At 45.2% G+C, this 17,985-nt stretch overlaps 1 protein-coding gene across 2 annotated transcripts in view; it reads left to right on the forward strand.

Annotated features, from left to right (window-relative positions):
• Window positions 1-17,985, forward strand: part of POLK (DNA polymerase kappa) — a 79,474-nt gene that overhangs the window by 26,291 nt on the left and 35,198 nt on the right. For both annotated transcript variants that reach the window (XM_083151934.1, XM_083151935.1), the window contains 5 exons: window positions 4,620-4,776; window positions 5,698-5,817; window positions 9,618-9,770; window positions 12,966-13,097; window positions 16,564-16,729. In XM_083151934.1, the coding sequence (XP_083008060.1) occupies window positions 4,639-4,776; window positions 5,698-5,817; window positions 9,618-9,770; window positions 12,966-13,097; window positions 16,564-16,729 (709 nt within the window). In that variant the 5' untranslated portion in view covers window positions 4,620-4,638. The remainder of the gene's footprint in view (window positions 1-4,619; window positions 4,777-5,697; window positions 5,818-9,617; window positions 9,771-12,965; window positions 13,098-16,563; window positions 16,730-17,985) is intronic.

Genomic DNA, 17,985 nt, shown 5'->3' on the forward strand with positions numbered 1-17,985 from the left:
AGTGGAATACCATTTTCTGTCCCTCTTATCTGCATGGGTTCCAGTCAATGGCAGTAGTTTTTGTGGCCATCCTTCGTTTGCTAAAACTCATTAAGCATCCCCCCTAACCACCGGTACTTGTTTAGTTTCACGGCGGCAGCTCTATGTTAAGTTTGAATTGAACGTTATCAGCGTAGCCCCGGCGCTTTAGCATCTAAATTTAGATGCTCTGCAAACCGCTAACAAGGGTGCATCTAAATTAAGACCCTTACAGCGTCTAAATTTTAGTCTGGTATAGGGGTGCAGCATTATCCCAAAAAATACACCGACCAAAAAAATGCTAAAAACACTAGTAAACCTGTCGACAATGACACTTGTTGACGTAACAGCTGTCGACCTTGTTTATTCCACTATCCACGCCAGCCCGAAGCATGGTGACCGACCTTTTCATACCCCCACTATCCACGCCGGCGTGGAGTTGATTTTATAAATCGTGGCGAACGGACGCGGGTAACTTCACATGTATTCCGTGTCCCCTCGCAAGCCACACTTCACGCTCGCCACACTTTATAAAATCAACTCCACGCTGACGTGGATAGTGGGGGTATGAAAAGGTCAGTAGGACGCGTAACGCGTCCCCTCGCTGCGCTCCCCATGCTTGGCGTGGATAGTGGGCTTGTTTCAGGAACACATTCACACCTGAGCCAGTAATGATGACATGTGTTAACTGTTAACTTGACTTTAGTAAAGATTAATAAAAAGAATCAAGAAAAAATTATTAAATAACAAGACAATGAATAACAAGAAGAAAAAAATTGTTTTGAAAAAGTTCAATCCTCAGAAACTGCACTGGCAGTAACAGCAGCCGAAGTCGAACTCTGCCTCTGCGGCGTCAACTTTCTCTGCCTGAGGGAGCAGGGTCAGCGCGTGTAGGATGTGCTGGAAGGGGTCTTCAGCACCAAGTGTCTTCCTCCAGATGAACTCCTGCAGGTAGGAGTCCAGTTGATTGCGTGCAGTCCCCCTTTGGCGCTTATTGCGCCACTTGCAGGATCCCCACAGTCTTTATATATTCCGGGTGTGAACCTCACTCTCCGGATCCACGAAGTGGTACCAGTGGTTCAGCCGGGCGTGGTGGTACCCAGCCTTCTCCAGCTGGTCCGTTCTGTAGGCCCTCCAGCAGTCTGAATAAATTGCCGTCCCCAGTCGCATGTGCCTCTCGATGGCAGCCATGAGGGTGCTGGCATCACACCTCTCGACTGCTGTCAAAAAGCACTCTCCGGTCTCCCTGGAGATGCCCCCGAAGATCCACTGCTGGGGCAGCTTGCGGACAACGTTACTCTTACGTTTGACGAAGAGGCTTTCGTCGACTTCGACAATGGTGCCTGGGCCCCCAATTTGACGGTGAGGCTGCGACAGGAGGTCGACGGTGCAGGCCTCCCGCATTATGTTGCTGTACTGCACAGTGGTTGCCTGGGAGACGGAGAGATGTCGCAGACAAAAGCATATGCTGGTCAGCTCCTCTACCCAGCAGAACACAAAGCAGATGAGGGTGACAAATGTCAGATGACACCCTCTGAACCACTGCGCAGCCCTCAGACTGACCTTTTTGCCACAGCTGCGGATATGGCAGCGCCACGTCCGCTCCCTGACACTGAGCCTCATAGGGTGCCCATCGGGGCAGGTCTGGGTGTCAGGCATGAATTTGTGGCCCTGCAGAAAAGCCACCGCCTGCTTCTCAGTCTGGGGCAGGTTGAACAATGTCAGGTTCTCAACAGCCATGTCTGAAATACTTCTGCCTGTCACAGAATCTAACACCTGACTGACTACGCTAACTGTGTACCGCTCAATCTACCAGCTGACTGACTTTGCCGCGAGATCTAGACTTGGTTTCTGACAGGGACGCTACTTCTGACTACGCTAGTCGCGGAAACACTACGCCGATTTTGACAGGGACGCTTACGCTGACTACTCTACACTGCTTCTGACTGACTACGCTGGTCGCGCGGAACACACTACGCTGTTTCTGACTGACTACGCTAAGTACGCTGGTCATGGGAACACGAGCCCGATTCTAAAAGGGACGCTACGCTAAGTACGTAGCTGCCGCCGTGAAACTAAACAAGTGCCCCCAACACACACCTGAATAGGACCTACTGTTCTGACAACGGTGCTCACACATGTCATGCCTCTTACCTCATCATTGCCACTAGATCCCTTGTAAACCACTGGTAATCTTTAAGGTGACCTACGTTTCCTCTACTCTGTGTGGTGAAATAATCATAGATTATGTTGTTGAGCAAAATATTGTACATTAAAAGAATAATTTGTCACATGTAAGCCCCGTGTGCAGTGATAGGATCTGATTGCAGAGGACCTGGCTGCTGTGAATAGCTGTCAGTCTGCTCTTGAAGTGCTCACAATCTGTGGTGGATGTAGTGAGTGTAGATTGTTCCTGACATGTAATTGTGCAGCTGACTAGTTTCCCTGCAGTGCCTGCACACATTTCAAACAAATCCTTTTTCCTCATTCAAAGAGCAATCAGATTGACTTGTGCTCGAGGAATACTTCTGACAAGACACATGAATCCCCTGTAGAGCGAGACAATATGGAACACTCATTCCTGTGAACGCTCCAATTTAGAAGCATACACTGTGCGCTAAATATCTGTAAGTCACTGGCATTCTTTCCTCTCCGCTGGCGCTTTCTCCCACTCTTCTCTGATCCAGTCTCCAGACACCGAATTATATGACGGTTGTCCATATTTTTTTTTAATGATTTATTTATTTATAAACGCTGACTTTTTTTTGTTTTTTTTTTTACTTGTATAGAGAGCGGAAACATGGCAGTATATATCCCTGAGTTTCCAAATACGAATAACTGCAGAAAACACTAATTATACCTAGGCTGTGTGGCTTGATTCAGGTTTGATTGTATTAAGTGGCGTCAAGAGGGAGGAGGGGCCCGGGTACTTTTTACCTGGTCTTGGGTTTGCTGGAGGGGCCCAGGTTCCGCTCCCCCCTCCCCTGTTGCAGGGAGCCAGGCAGTAGGGAGAGAGCTGACAGGCTACCACACCAGCACAGCCTCTCATCCCAGTTCAGCACATGCTGCTCAGTGCCATGTGCTGAGCTGGGGAAAGAGGCAGCTGCAGCGGCAGACTGTCATCTCTCTTCCTATCGTTCTATAAGTGTTTTCATAGGGATGTTGCCACACTCCCTAATGGAGGCCCCTCCCCACTGATAGCCACACCCCCTCCATTTTAATGTGGCCCATTTTTGTTGGCGCCTCTGATTGTATATGCTAAGCTGCTTGTAGTAGCTTAGCTTATGTGATTTTTAGTGATGCAAATGCAAGAGGAGGTGCATACCACCCCCTGCATACCACCTTCTGCATACCACCTTCTGCCTGCATTTGCGATTGCTAAAACTATAGATCTTAAGGAGTGAGAGGGTCCAGAACCTCTGGCTCTGCTCACGGTTTCTCACACTACCTGTTCCTCTCTCTCCCTTGCCAGACCTCCTTTCATCTGTCATATGCCATCACGTATAGAGCTATGGCTCTTTGACAGAGCTGTAAAAAAATCAGATTTTTGCATAATTTAAAACTTACTGAATACATCTATTTTCCCTGTGATGGGGAAAAAAGGGGGGGAGGAAATGGATTGTGAGGAGTGAATTGAATATGAATATAGCTAGGTCGGGCACAGCAATCCTGAGTAAGTTATATACATGAAAAGACAGTCTTGCAACAGATGGGGGCTTAATAGGGTAGAGCCACGTTACATCTGTCATACGGCCCTGACGGAGATCCATAGCTTGTTACATGTCATGGTAGGCTTCAGTTCCTTCTATAACATAGACCAGTGATTCCCAAACTGTGTACTCTGTAATTCGGCACTGCAGATCCTGTTGTGGCACCATATAAATAAAGGTTAATGATAATAGGCATCCTGGGGTGCCTCAGGTTGGTGGTCCAGGTCCAAATCACATTTTTTATGGTCAAAGTGATAGGCAAATCCAGTGCTGGAGGGTGGGAATCCTAATTGATGTCTACAAGTAGGAGCACATCTATGTCCAACCACAACAAAAATTAATCTAAAGCTGGCCATACACTTGTCCGTTGTGGCCACTTTTCACCCAACTCTAAGGGATTGCGCCGAGAAATTGGGTGACAGGTGGCCAAATTGCAGGTACAGTATTTGATATCTTATCCAATCCAATGTGCAGTCCTGTGTGCATAAGTCGGAGATCGGACTTGCTTACACATCGACCTACGAATCGGACAGCTTCCCGGCAGCGGGGATTGGGATCGCATGTGATATATCGCATGCAAAAGAACCGCATGCAGTATATTGTATGCAATCCTGCTTCTTGGGCGGCTCAAGGGGGACTGGCTGCGACATCTCCAGGGGAGAAGTTGCAGTAGTGTAGGCTTAAGAGGTAAGCACAAATTAGGTACCCCCCCCCCCCAATAGTTAAACATTGTACATAGTCTTATGAGCTGATTGAACGGTAATGCTAGTACACACTAAGGGGAAAATTTACTAAAGCTTCTAAAAGTGAAAAGTGGGGATGTTGCCTATAGAAACCAATCCGATTCTAAATTTAAGAAATTAATTGTGATTTTTTTTTTTTTTATCACAGGTGTGATCCTTATATAACAATGGATCAACCAGAAGACAAAGAGATTGCCCCCAGCAACGAGGCTTTTCAGTTTAGAATGGGCCTCAATGACAACAAGGCCGGAATGGAGGGCCTGGATAAAGATAAAATCAATAAGATCATTATGGATGTAACCAAAGTAAGTGGATTCTGTATGACGTAGATTGGTAGTTATGCTGAAGAACATGTATTCATCACCAGCAGGACACTGTAATTAGGCTGCCAGTAAACGTAGCAAACATTGATTGCCTTTATTTTTTTTTTAGGAGAAAAAGATTTTGACATTAACGTTTAAAACTTGACTACTGCTAGGTTCAGTTTTCCCAGGGAATTCCCAGTAACAAAACATGCTGTTGTCAATGAAAATTCTGTCTATTAAAAAAATAAAATACATTTTTAGCAATGATGATTGGCACCCATGAAATTTTGACCTATTTTCCCTTGTCTGAGATGCACACTAAGGGGGGTATTCAATCCCAGGTCACGACTGTCGGTATGTCCGGACAGTCATGACCCTGGCATGGTTTCGCCTATTTATCGGTAGGCGGGATTCAATGTCCAGACTGCCGATCGTTGGAAAGGGGGCGTGTCTGTGAAAACGGCTGTGGATTGTCTAGATCACGGGTCTTCAAACTGTGGCCCTCCAGATGTTGTGCCACAGTTTTGCTATAAGGAAGTGTTAAAACTGTGGCAAGGCATGCTGGGATTTGTAGTTTTACAACATCTGGAGGGCCACAGTTTGAAGACCCATGGTCTAGATACTCCCATGAGCTCGACAATATACGGCCGTTCTTGGCAAACCGGGTGCAACCGCTTTTAAATTCAAGTCCGTTCTGTCGATCTACCTCTTCAATGCGGTCGGGAAAGACCACATTGAATAGCCACCCGCCACTATTCCCCCCCCCCCCCCCCCCCCTGGAAATAGTGGCGGGGATTGAATACCCCCATTTGTCTTTGCGAGTAATCTTGTAGGCCATGAAAGTGGCCTCTCTGTGTAACAACATGACGTTTTTACCACTAGTTGTTAAAGAGACTATATGGAACTATCCATGTGTTGCAGGGTTCCAGATTTTATGACAACGAACTCAAGAAAGACCAGCAAGTTAACCAGCGCATTGAGAAAATGCTCCAACAAAAATCTCTGTTGACCAGTTCACAAATCAGGAAAGCTCAAATTCAGGTACGTTCGGTTCTGGGGAGTGTAGTGTTTGCACAATGGAGTTTTTGTTTAGTTTTATTTTCATTGTCAGAGGTTTTTTTAATTTTATTTATGGTTTCTGAATTTGAAACCAAACAAAAATTAAGGCCTGAAGATGTATTAAAGGCACGGTAATGGGGCATACACTTGGTGATTAAAGCCCTATTTCTAGGGATCTGACTAGGTACATGTGTATGGCCACCAGCGAAGGTGATGTGCAGTCCCACATGTTGCTATGGATTCTTCAGTAGGAGCCTCTCGCACTGTGTGGGGAAGAGTTCCATAAAGTTAGAGCTGCATGGCTAAAAGCTTGACTGCCCAATGAATTATGGGAGATTCCAGGTACTGATAAAAGTCCTTCATCTACTAATCGCAGTTATCAAGCCGGACAGTATGGAATCAGAAGCTGCTTCAGGTGCCTTTGGTGCGGTTATGTTGAAAGTCAGTTAAGCTGGTCTTAAAAACAATTTGCCATCATCCGGGCAGCCAGTAGAGGGAGTAGAGAATTGACTTTATATTGCTGGATAGAGCTGTATATTAAAGTCCAAAGATCAGTGTTTATTATATCAGTAGTATTTAGGGAGTCATTAATAATAAAAATTAAAATTGTGTAGACAAAAGTTATTGGACACTGACAGCAAAAAGATCAGCAAGACTTTATTGACGTCGGTACTTTGTAGGTCTACCACGTGCAGTGATTATTGCAGACACCTTCTTGGCAAACTGTGTAACACTGAAGAAGGTTGAGTCGGCCTACAACGCACCCACTGCACCAGTACATCCCAAAGGTTCTAAATGGGGTTAATAGCTGGTCTCTGATCTGGCTAGTCCATCCGAGTTACTGAATTTTCTGTATACCATTGTTGTCCAGATACAAACATTTGTTGTTTTCATACAACTGCCACAAGGTAGGGAGCACAAGCCCATCTTTTACTTCTCAAAGTTAATGTGAGCATGCTCCAGAGGTGGGACTGCAGCACAGTTCAAAATTTAAATGGGGGAGCCACACCCACTGCAAGTGACTCATTTTGGTATGGCAGTTGGCGTGCCTCCCTTATTTGAATTTTGAACTGCGCTGCAGTCCTCTCCTCTGGAGCCACCACCGGTTACAACTAAAGGACCCATGCAAAACCAGCTGAAACCGCTCCTCAGCATAACACCACAAACTGTGTGTGTGAGTGTGGTGGTGGTGGTGGTGGTGGTGGTGGGGGTTTAGGGGATATATATATATTTCTCTCTTATATTTTTAGCCAGATCTGTCTATCAACTGTGTGTATAACGCTGGGAGGAGTCGTAGTGAGACTCTGCCCAGTGTTTTACAGATCTGGCCTATTCTATAAGAGAGCACAGCACAAAAACCGCCATTACTCCGCCTCCAATTACCACAGATCTCCCTGTGCCCACCTGTCACACCCCCGCACCACCACCAAAGGAGGATGCCATGGTGCTACGGCTGGGCCAGTAAAAGCCACCCGCCGCCCACCTCAATGCAGGCTGCTGCGTGTAACGCGCCGCTGTGCAGCAGCAGCAGAATACCGCCGACATCCCTGTGCCGCAACCGCCCACCCATCACACCCCCGCACCATCAGCACCAAAGGAGGATGCTATGGTGCCGGGTTCAGAAGCCGGTAAAAACCACGCGCCACCTCCCTCCACTCTGCCTGCTGCTGCTATATGTAAGGTGCCGCTGTGCAGCAGCAGAAGGAGGCGGCGTCCACCGCTGACAACAGCTCAGCGCAGGGACGACCAAGCTGGTAACATACACACCGTCTGCTCCCCATGCTTCAGGCATGGTGCCTCGCTGCCGTCGGCACACTGTTCTATTCTCCATGCCCTAGTGAATGTGAGGGCATAAAATACCTCCTGAAAAAAAAAGAGAAAAAACTCATGTCAACCTTGCCATTGTTGACCTAATGCTTGTGTCGGCCTTTCATCCCTGTTGTCCTTAGCTATGTTGACCTACAGTATTTCATGTGTTTTCCTAAGTCATGCTGACCTTCAGTGGTCGACCCAACGCATGTCAACCTAATATATGCTGACATATGACAGTGGGCACTAAGCTTCAAAAGTGATAAACAAACAACCAATCAGCTCCTGCCTGACATTTTTAAACACAGTCTGTGACATGGCAGGTAGGAGCGGATTGGCTGGCTGTTTATCACTCTCCATTTTAGCACTTTTGAAGCTTACTGCATCTGGCCTGTATCCCTTAATTAAAAAAGTGCTGCTAATATTGCCTATTTATATCTGTTGTGCCAAGTATGCCAACAGTGCAGAGTGGTATCTATACTTTCCAGTTAATGACTTTCAGCCCCTTGCTGTGTCCTACAGTTGGACTTCTAGTAGTCTTGTGTGCACGGAGAGGACAAGTGTTTTCTCCCACAGGAAAGCCTATATTTCCAGTTATAGCAACTTCCTGAAAGCTCACTAGCTTTTATTTATGGGTGTTAGGTGTAACCAGTTCATATAAATAAACATCTCATTTTTTTATCTTGAAAGCACCATTACTCTTTTTCTAGTGTTAGAGGGGATTGTACTTGATATTTGTGTTTGGCTTGCTGACAGTTCTGAAAGTCAAGGTTAAATGGATGCCTGTGTGAAGTTATGAGAGAGACTCCTATTGTTTGTCTGAATGTGTCCTAATCCAGTCATAGGGTCCGCTCGTGCTCAGATCAAGAGTTTTTATGAGACTTGGCAATCACAAGATGGAGCTGGAATAAAGACAATCATTGCTACCAGTGTGAAGAAATAAGCGGTTATGGAAATAACAAGTTAGGAATGTGGAACAGTCTGCATTTGGGTGCAGCCTGTGTAATGAGGTTAAGACAGATATTGTCATGGATAAATGTGTTTTGAGACCTGCTTCTACTCTAAATTGTATTTATTCATTTTTATTATTCTTATAGTTAAACATTTGAATAAGTAAATGCCTAGGGCATATTTAGGGATCCTGCCACCGCTATGCACTACTTTACTGGTTACTCTCCATTGTGGTGCTGCCACCTTCATGCTCTTGCTGGTCCCATTTCCTCCAAACTGCCAAAGCAACCCAACCACACCTCCCACACCACAGTTTGCAGCCAAATTCCCCACCCAATAATCCTCCTGCACAGCTATCTCTGAGGGGATGGGCTTTGTGGTTGCACAACGGACTGGCCAACCACTAGTGCAATGTGTGTTTATTGGTTACAGTTTCTCATTGGAGCCATTGGTACCTATGTCTCAGAACGAAGCTAGTCCAAAATAATCCTCAAAAAAAAGTTAACATAGAAAATGAATATGTGAAATATGGAATTAAACTCGCTACCAGTTCAGTTATTAGGCAATGGTGTTTCCTAGCAACTGAACCGAGTCTGCCAGCCGAGGGAGTGGCTGGGGACTTCATTGGCAGCGCCTTGCCATCAGGGACACCAACGTTCAGGCAGAACATCGCTTTAGCGGGCATTGCAAACAGTAATCCTGCTGTACTGATAATTAGCATTGAGATGGTTCACTAAAATCTACATAGGAAAGCTCTATACTAAAACATTTATGGATGTTCTGTTACAGGTAATCTAGGTCCAGCCTGACTAGACCTGCCTACACTGAGGCAATAACAGCATTCAGGGTTCTCTTATTTCCTAGTATAACTATATCTTATATTGAAAATTAAATGAGTTGCATTTGATCCAGGCAATGATATCACAGCTAGTATGATGTCATGTAATGACCTAATTTATTAAAACCCAGTAAATATACATTATAATCAGACCTGTTTTTGCTTAATCATCCACTTGGAACAGGTGGACAGGCTCGCCCTGGAACTGGAACGGAGACGCGACTTGAGCCGTGTCATTGTGCATATTGATATGGATGCATTTTATGCCGCTGTAGAAATGCGAGACAACCCCGATCTGAAGGATAAACCTATGGCAGTGGGTTCTATGAGCATGCTGGTAAGTCCTGTTTGCGGATAGGTTTTAGGTCCAAATATACTTACTCTCTATTTATTCCACAAGGAGTTTTATTTACCTCTATGTGATCACTTTATTTGGTTTTAGTTTTTTTTCTGTTTCACTGGATTCACACAAAAACATCAGTCATTGTTGAACTGGTCCATATGGGTGGGCCTCACGGCCTTGGGGTTCACCTCCTCCCAGGGCCGGCGCCACCACTAGGCAAGGTTAGGCATTTGCCTAGGGCGCCGGCCACTGGAGGGCGGTAGGGAGCTGGCCTGGCCAGCAGCAGCAGCAGGAGGAAGCTCAGCTGCTACGCAACGCACGTCGCTACCGCAGAGGAGAGAGGATAAACAAGAAGGCGAAGGCAGCGGCTGCAGAGAGAGACTCCACACCCACACAGCAACAACAACTGCAGCTTGCTTGTGAGTATAATTCGGACCTCTGTCAGTGTCCCCCCCGTCCCCCGCCCCCGCCCGCCCGTGTACATGGCTGCCGGCCTGCCGCCAGCGCTGACAGACAGTAGTAAGTCAGTCGCCCGGACGGTCATCAGGCCTACTAAGTACAGCAGCCAGCGGGAAACTTCGGCGGCGGGGCGGGCGGCGGCAGCCCCTGCCCCCGCTGGCAAGACAGCGTGAATCCACTGCCCCCCCACCCGGTGCCGTGCCCGTGCGCTTAGACACCGACACAGGCTCACAGCAGGCCTGCAAATCTCCGGCGGGTGGAGGAGCCGCCGCCCGCCCCCTCCTACCCACCCAACTACTCAGACAGTATCACTCTCATATGCCACCCACTGCCAGTCATCTGGATGGTGGCGTGGTGGCACGTGGCAGTTATTATTTTACAAGGTGCGCTTCCTATCTCTATGGGGGGGGGTCATCTCCTATAGGATGGTGGCAGTATTTTTTTTTTTTACAAGGTGTCGCTTCCTCCCTCTATAGGGAGGGGGGGGGGCGGTATCCTGTACGTTTGCCTAGGGCGTCTAGATGCCTTGCACCGGCCCTGCCTCCTCCTCCTCTAAGGATCAAGTTTTAGACTGTGCACCTGTATTATACTGGTTAACTAACCCTAAGGGGTTAACTCGCCACATGGCACTTCAGAGTTGCTATTGTTCGCCGTCATAGCCCATCTTCAGTATTCAACACACCCACTGCACTCGGCACGAGACTCGCCGTTTTGATGGCCGCGCTTGCCGTTTCCACCTCGCTTTTAAGAAACAGCGAGGACCCTAAGTGCCGTTCCCCAAAAGCTTTGTTCATGCACAATTTCTGGCATTGTCTGAAAATGTAAAAATTCCTTTGCTGGTAGTTATACTCACAGTAGCCAAGAAACTTGTACTTAAGCAATGGATAGTGTCGGCTCCTCCTAGACTTGAAACTTTAAAAAATACTTTAACCACATCCCTTTGTTACACCAATCCACACTTTCTGATGTGCATTATAAAGTAAAGAAATTTCAAGATAAATGGAGTCTATATTCTTACGCTGCAATCTGACCAGAGAGATAATATTTTTCAAATTTTGTAAATACCTGTTTATTTGCCTATTACTGTCAATCATTAGTTATAAAAACTGATGTGTGGGTCTATTTGTATTTTTTATGCCGTAATTGTACCTGGTTATTTCCAATAGGTGAAAAAGACTTATTAACCTATTTCCAACCCTACCCTATTTCCAAACCTTTTGGTATGAATGAGTGAATGAATGAAATGTCCACACATTTGTTTGTTTCATTTAAAGTCTTGTCTTTTATTCACCAGAATTACATCAGTTTTGTTGTGAAACTTTGGGAAGGTATATATTGTAATTTGACTATTAGCAACTTGATTACATGCGGTTTGAAATCTCGTTATTTGTTCTCTTATATGGTCAATCTGATGATTGAAATATTGTGGGTTAATGTGCATACAATCATATTGATGTTAACTTCAGTTTTTCTTTCCGGATTTGTAAAATGTATGTGACTTGTTTTGTCTATTATATTTGGAAACGTTTAATAAAAAAAAAAGAAACAGCGAGGTGGAAATGGTGAGTGCAGGGGGAGTGTTGAATACGGAGTACTGAGGCGGCTATGGCGGTGAGCAATAGGAACTTCTCCCCTGTTTGGCATTGAATATACCCCTCGGTTGATCAATTCAAATTTAAGCCTGGATATGCATTTCCTCCCAGCCAGAATAGACTGCATTTCATTCTGTGTAAGTTTCTGCCTTTTACTTTGAAGTTGCAGGTCTATCTATATAATCTGTGATAAGTGTTAGACCTGTGGCTCCTTCACTTACCACAAGTGGTGGCAGAAGAGAGGTGTACAATATAATGTAACAGAATATTAATTGTATTATATACAGCTCTGCCCTAACTGCATCTCGACTTGGGGATCTGCACGATCTGCAAAATCGTGGCCCTGATGCTAGTGATAGTCATACGCTCAGCATAGCCATAGTGAAAATTCAGGGATATCTTCAAAAGTACTATTTACTGTATATGGTGGCCCTATGATTTATCAGACCCGATGGTATGTCATACACATTTGTTTTGGGACGATTTCTCGGTCCAATCTGTTGGAAATAGGTGAAATTGGCCCAAATCACTTTTAGTGTATGAGGGTCCTTACTGTATAACTGTTCTCCTTGTTTTGTGCAGAGGGAAATATAAAATTAATCTATGTCTAGTGTCCGTGTGTAAACGAAACACTGCCATCTGCTGGCAGTGAGTGAAACTACATCTCTTTCACACATACAGAAACACAGAGGCAATCACACATACAGAAACACAGATACATCTCTTTCACACATACAGAAACACAGAGGCAATCACACATACAGAAACACAGAGGCAATCACAAAGTCGCAGACTAACTTTTAAAACTGTTGCTTCGGGCAGGCTTAGCTATTAAATATTCTATATATTGCTACAGCAACATTGCTATATAGATGGATACAGCAAACATTTTTGTATGGTCATTCATCACAAAGAAAGGTACAACACTTTTGGTATAATATCAAATTTCCATGTTTTACTTTTTTAATACAAAAGAAATATAAATATTACACACTACTTGGTAATTTAAAGATACACTTATGTTGGCTTAAATGTGCCCAGCCATCGCTTGGCAATATGTGTGCCTTTGTTTAAGATTCCCACAGAAGCTTTAAAAAAAATAAAAATGTTTGTTTCACCTGCTTTTTCTTTTTGCAAGTCTACATCAAACTACTTGGCGAGGAGGTTTGGTGTCCGTGCAGCTATGCCAGGATTTATTGCCAAGAAGCTGTGCCCTGATCTAATCATCGTCCCATTAAACTTTGATAAATATCGGGCAGTAAGTAAAGAGGTGCGTATATAAAGGGTTTCTTCTGATTCTTTTATAAATTGACTGCTGTTGACAAACCTACCCATATTACCCCAATAATAACTGTCTAATTGTACTGGTCTCCATAGGAATGTATTGGAATGTGGTTTATTTATTTATTAACAGTTTCTTATATAGTGCAGCATATTCCGTTACGCTTTACAAAAGGAGACCGTGATACAACAAACAGGGTATTTACAGACAGTCAAATAGGTCGGAGGGACCTGCTCGCAAGCTTAAAATTTATAGGGAAATAGGCATTGATACATATGGATAGATACTGTATTCTTTATTGCATCGATTCCACCAGAATGCAAGCTTCCGTGACTGGTTCTGGAATTTGATAAGTTTGCCTGAAGAGATGAGTTTTCAGGGAACGCTTGTAGGTTTGGAGACTGGAGGAGATTCTTATTGTGCTTGGGAGGGCATTCCACAGAGTGGGTGCAGCCCGAAGAAAGTCCTGCAATCGGGAAAGGGAGTGAGTAATGAGCGGGGATGAGAGACGCAGATCTTGGGTTGGCATGTCGATGGTGACAGTGTGATGTCACGATTGTTTAAATGTTTACAATGAACATGCAGATATCTGCGATGACATGTGAAATGCTATTATTATATTTAGCAAAATCCGGATGTTAAGGATAGGAACACGTAAAGTGTGGTTGCAGTTTGATGACAATAGCCACAGTTGTTCATTAGGGTACTCTCCTCTGCAGCTGCATGACCAGCTGCACCACCTTGTTGTTGGCAAGCTGAAATTTCATCAGTGTTAAACATAGCAACATAATGCACAATGTCCACATGATGCATGTCACATTCTATCCGCGACAATATATACCGAAACCAAGGAACTGTTTCCCGATTTTGTAGTTGTATCTATGTACATTTCACTGTAAGATGCTATTTGGTACCCCTCATTGCTCTTTATGTGCTAATGTTACTGTAGGAATGCCTCCATCTAATGAAAAACATGCATTATGCTCTTTCAAAGTGGATACAAGGAGCAGAATCTCATTTTTTTTTGACACTTTAGACTTCGAGTAGGCTTAAGAGAGAATTGAAAAAATGTATGTTGATCATTCAATTATAGCATATAACATTTGTAGTATTGATATCTGTAGTGTGTGTGTGTGTGCGTGTGTGTGTGTATATATATATATGTATGTATGTATGTATGTATGTATGTATGTGTGATATATATATATATATATATATATATATATATATATATATATATATATATATATATATATATATATGGTTTTCAGTACTGTATTTTTAGTTTTTACATACAGCGGTTGTTCTTCCTGAGGCAACTCAAGAAATTCAACATCCCGCAGGAGCTGCTGCTCATCTTCTACACTGCCATAGTAGAGTCTGTCCTTTGCTCCTCGATCACAATCTGGTTCGGAGGAGCAAACGAGAATGACAGACGAAGGTTGCAAAGAGTGGTGAGGATGGCAGAAAAGATCATTGGGGCGGAGCTCCCCACTGTCCAAGAACTATACCTAGCCAGGGTCAATAAGCGTGCAGGAAAGATCTTGGCGGACAAGCTACACCCTGGCCACAACCTGTTTGAACCCCTTCCGTCAGGCAGACGTTTTAGGTCCATCCCAGCAAAGACGACAAGAACTACAAAAGGCTTCTTCCCAATAGCTGTCCACCAACTAAACCGTATTGAACATACCAAATACTAACTCGAACTTTTCTAGATACATGTGAAATGTGAAATGTATGTGATGTATGTTTATGCCTCCCACCCCCTTTGTGTTCCCTGATTGATGCTGCACTGTTACCACAAAAAATTCCAAGCATACGCAAGTATACCTGGCCAATAAAGAGGATTCTGATTCTGATTCTGATATTAGAATATATTCAGTAAACAATGTATACAGAGTAATAGACAGATTTAGCACAGAAGCGGCGGGGGGGGGGGGGGGGGGGGGGGCTGCCATGATTGAGGCCGAGCAAACTGCACATACGGCACATAAACATCTTTACGTATCACCGAGCTGTTCTGAATCTGACTGATCCTGGATGTACCTTTGTATGAGCCTGAATTTCTGGGTGTCAAATGGGCTTAAGAAAACAGGCTTGTGGACTGTTCGCGGTGCTTGTGTATTATCACGGCGCCCAAGTTTCTTATGTACGGCACCGTAGGAAAATAGCATCGCATGGGCCATTATAACGTCCGTGCGATGCAATGCGATTTTTCTATGTAATTTATTCGTTGCTCTCTTAGCCCCGGGGAATCGCATTGCATTGTACCTGTACAATGCCATTAGGTGTACAATGCCATTAGGTATACAATAATGACATGCAATGAGGTTTTAGGCACCCCCCCCCACTATCCACGTCACCGAAGCGTGGCGAGCGCGTCCTCCGACCTTTTCATACCCCTACTATCCACGTCGGCGTGGAGTTTATTTTATATAGTGTGGCGAGCCACCGAGCCCGAAGCGTGGCGAGCGGACGCGGATTACTTTACATGTATTCCGCGTCCCCTTGCGGGGCTCGCCACGCTTCGGGCGCGGTGGCTCGCTGCGCTCGCCACACTATATAAAATGAACTCCACACCGACGTGGATAGTAGGGGTACAAAAAGGTCGGAGGACACGGTCCGCTGACCCTCGCGGGGCTCGCTGCGCTCGCCATGCTTCGGGGTGGTGTGGATAGTGGGGGGTGCCTAAAACCTAATTGTATGTCATTATTGTATACCTAATGGCATTGTACACCCTATACAATATAAATAAAATAGCACTGAATAAATTGCATAGGATAATCGCATTTTCCTATGCAGAATAGCCCACTAAGCAAATAGCTTAGTGGGCGCCGTGATAATACACAAGTACCCTGTTTGCCTTAGTTGTGCTCTATTCTGTCATGTGGACGCCATTTATGTTTGTATCTCTTGCACCTAGTATGGGGTAAATGTAAGTGATGAGAGTTCTGCTAGAAGATGGAGAGGTATGGGTGTTGCAGTTGCAGGCATCCATGCACTGTCCAGATATTCTACCAGATATCAGGATGCAGTCGGTGCACAGAATTTCAGCAGAGTTGCTTGCGCTTCAGAATCAGACTCAAAGGAAGGAAGAAACCACTAGCAGAACCGCCGATCCAGTCAGCTTAGTCTGGGTAGTTATGGATAAGTAGACCTCCACCGACACACAACTGACCAGACTCTTACAGTATTTTTGCATTTATCAAAGATGTATTTATCAAGAGTATTGAAGTTGCCCACAGCTACCAATCACCTTCTACCTTACATTTCTAAAGTACATTCTTTAAAATAAATGGCGAAAGCTGATTGGTTGCTATAGGCAATCTCTCCTCTTGTCCAATTCTCTTCTCCATGTTTCAAACATCTTATGCTAAGTTTGTAACTTCCATTTGTACTTTAGTCATTTTTTTTAGTAGTTGACACAGTGATACATATTATTGCACTTCCCCAGGTTCGAAAAATATTTGCAGACTATGATCCTAATTTTTTACCGCTAAGCCTCGATGAAGCCTATGTGGACTTAACAGCTCACTTGGAGGAAAGGCTGACATGGCCAGAAGAACGAAGAAGATTTGTCATTAGACCAGGCAATGTCGATAATGCAGACATTCCATCAGGTACAGTGATCTGCAATCTTGTCAACCGTCAAATCAGTCAATTGATATAGTTTTTGTAGGTCTTATCGTGTAGTTTAAAGGGATCAGCTGCTTCAGAACAGACTCTTCTTAAGACTGGGCAAGTTAAATTGCTTAATCATGGCTGGGGATCACTAATTAGCAAAGCAGTTGTCCTAAATAGACAATGAATTAACTTGTGATACTGAATAATATTCAATGTTTTGAATATAAGCTACAAGGACTTTTCTTCAATATTTATACATAACAGTAGAACGTGAAACTGTAGCTAGAACGTGGCTTGTGGCCTGCATAAATCTAATGTGGGGGGAGTGAGAGAGGAGCCAGGTTAGATGTCTGGGCAGAGCAGTAGAGCACCACAACCATTTCACCATAGCTTAAGGTGGAAACCGTTAAGGGTGGTGGCAATAGTTCTCCATATTTCCTGCTTTGGTACTTGTTTCCTAGCACGGCCACAATCGCGGCCATCGGGTGTAATTTTTAGTGGCCTGCGACGCGACTGATGCGATGCCCCCGATTTTTCCATTGAAATGCATTGGAAACAGTGAAAATCGCGTCGGTCGGGTCGTATGCGGCCAAAAATGCTTAAATGGTCCACACGCGATGGCCGCGATTTCCCCATAGGGAACAATGTTAAATGCCTCAATTTACCCGCGATGACCGCGATTTCCCATAGGAAACAATGTTAAATGGGTCAATTTACCCAAATCATCATAGGGAACAATGGTAAATGGGCCAGAAACCCCAAAAAAACACCCCTGAACATTGACATGTCCCCCCAAAAGTATTTCACGCCACCCCGCGATCAACGTGAACCCGAAGCGTGGCTAGCGCAGCGAGCCCGCGAGGGGCGGCGGTACGCGTCCTACGACCTTTTCATACCCCCACTATCCACGTCGGCGTGGAGTTGAGAATAGAATAGTGTGGCGAGCATAGCGAGCCACCGAGCCCGAAGCATGGCGAGGGGACGCGGATACCTTCACAGGTAAACGCGTCCCTTCGCGGGCTTCACAGGTATCCGCGGGGCTCGCTGCGCTCGCCACGCTTCGGGCTCTGTGGCGCGCTGCGCTCGCCATGCTTCGGGCTCTGTGGCTCGCTGCGCTCGCCACACTATTCTATTCTCAACTCCACGCCGACGTGGATAGTGGGGGTATGAAAAGGTCGGAGGACGCGTACCGCCGCCCCTCGTGGGCTCGCTGCGCTCGCCACGCTTCGGGTTCACGTTGATCGCGGGGTGG

The sequence above is a fragment of the Crinia signifera genome, chromosome 1 (genome assembly GCF_055691185.1).
Source record: "Crinia signifera chromosome 1, ASM5569118v1, whole genome shotgun sequence".
NCBI lineage: Eukaryota > Metazoa > Chordata > Amphibia > Anura > Myobatrachidae > Crinia > Crinia signifera.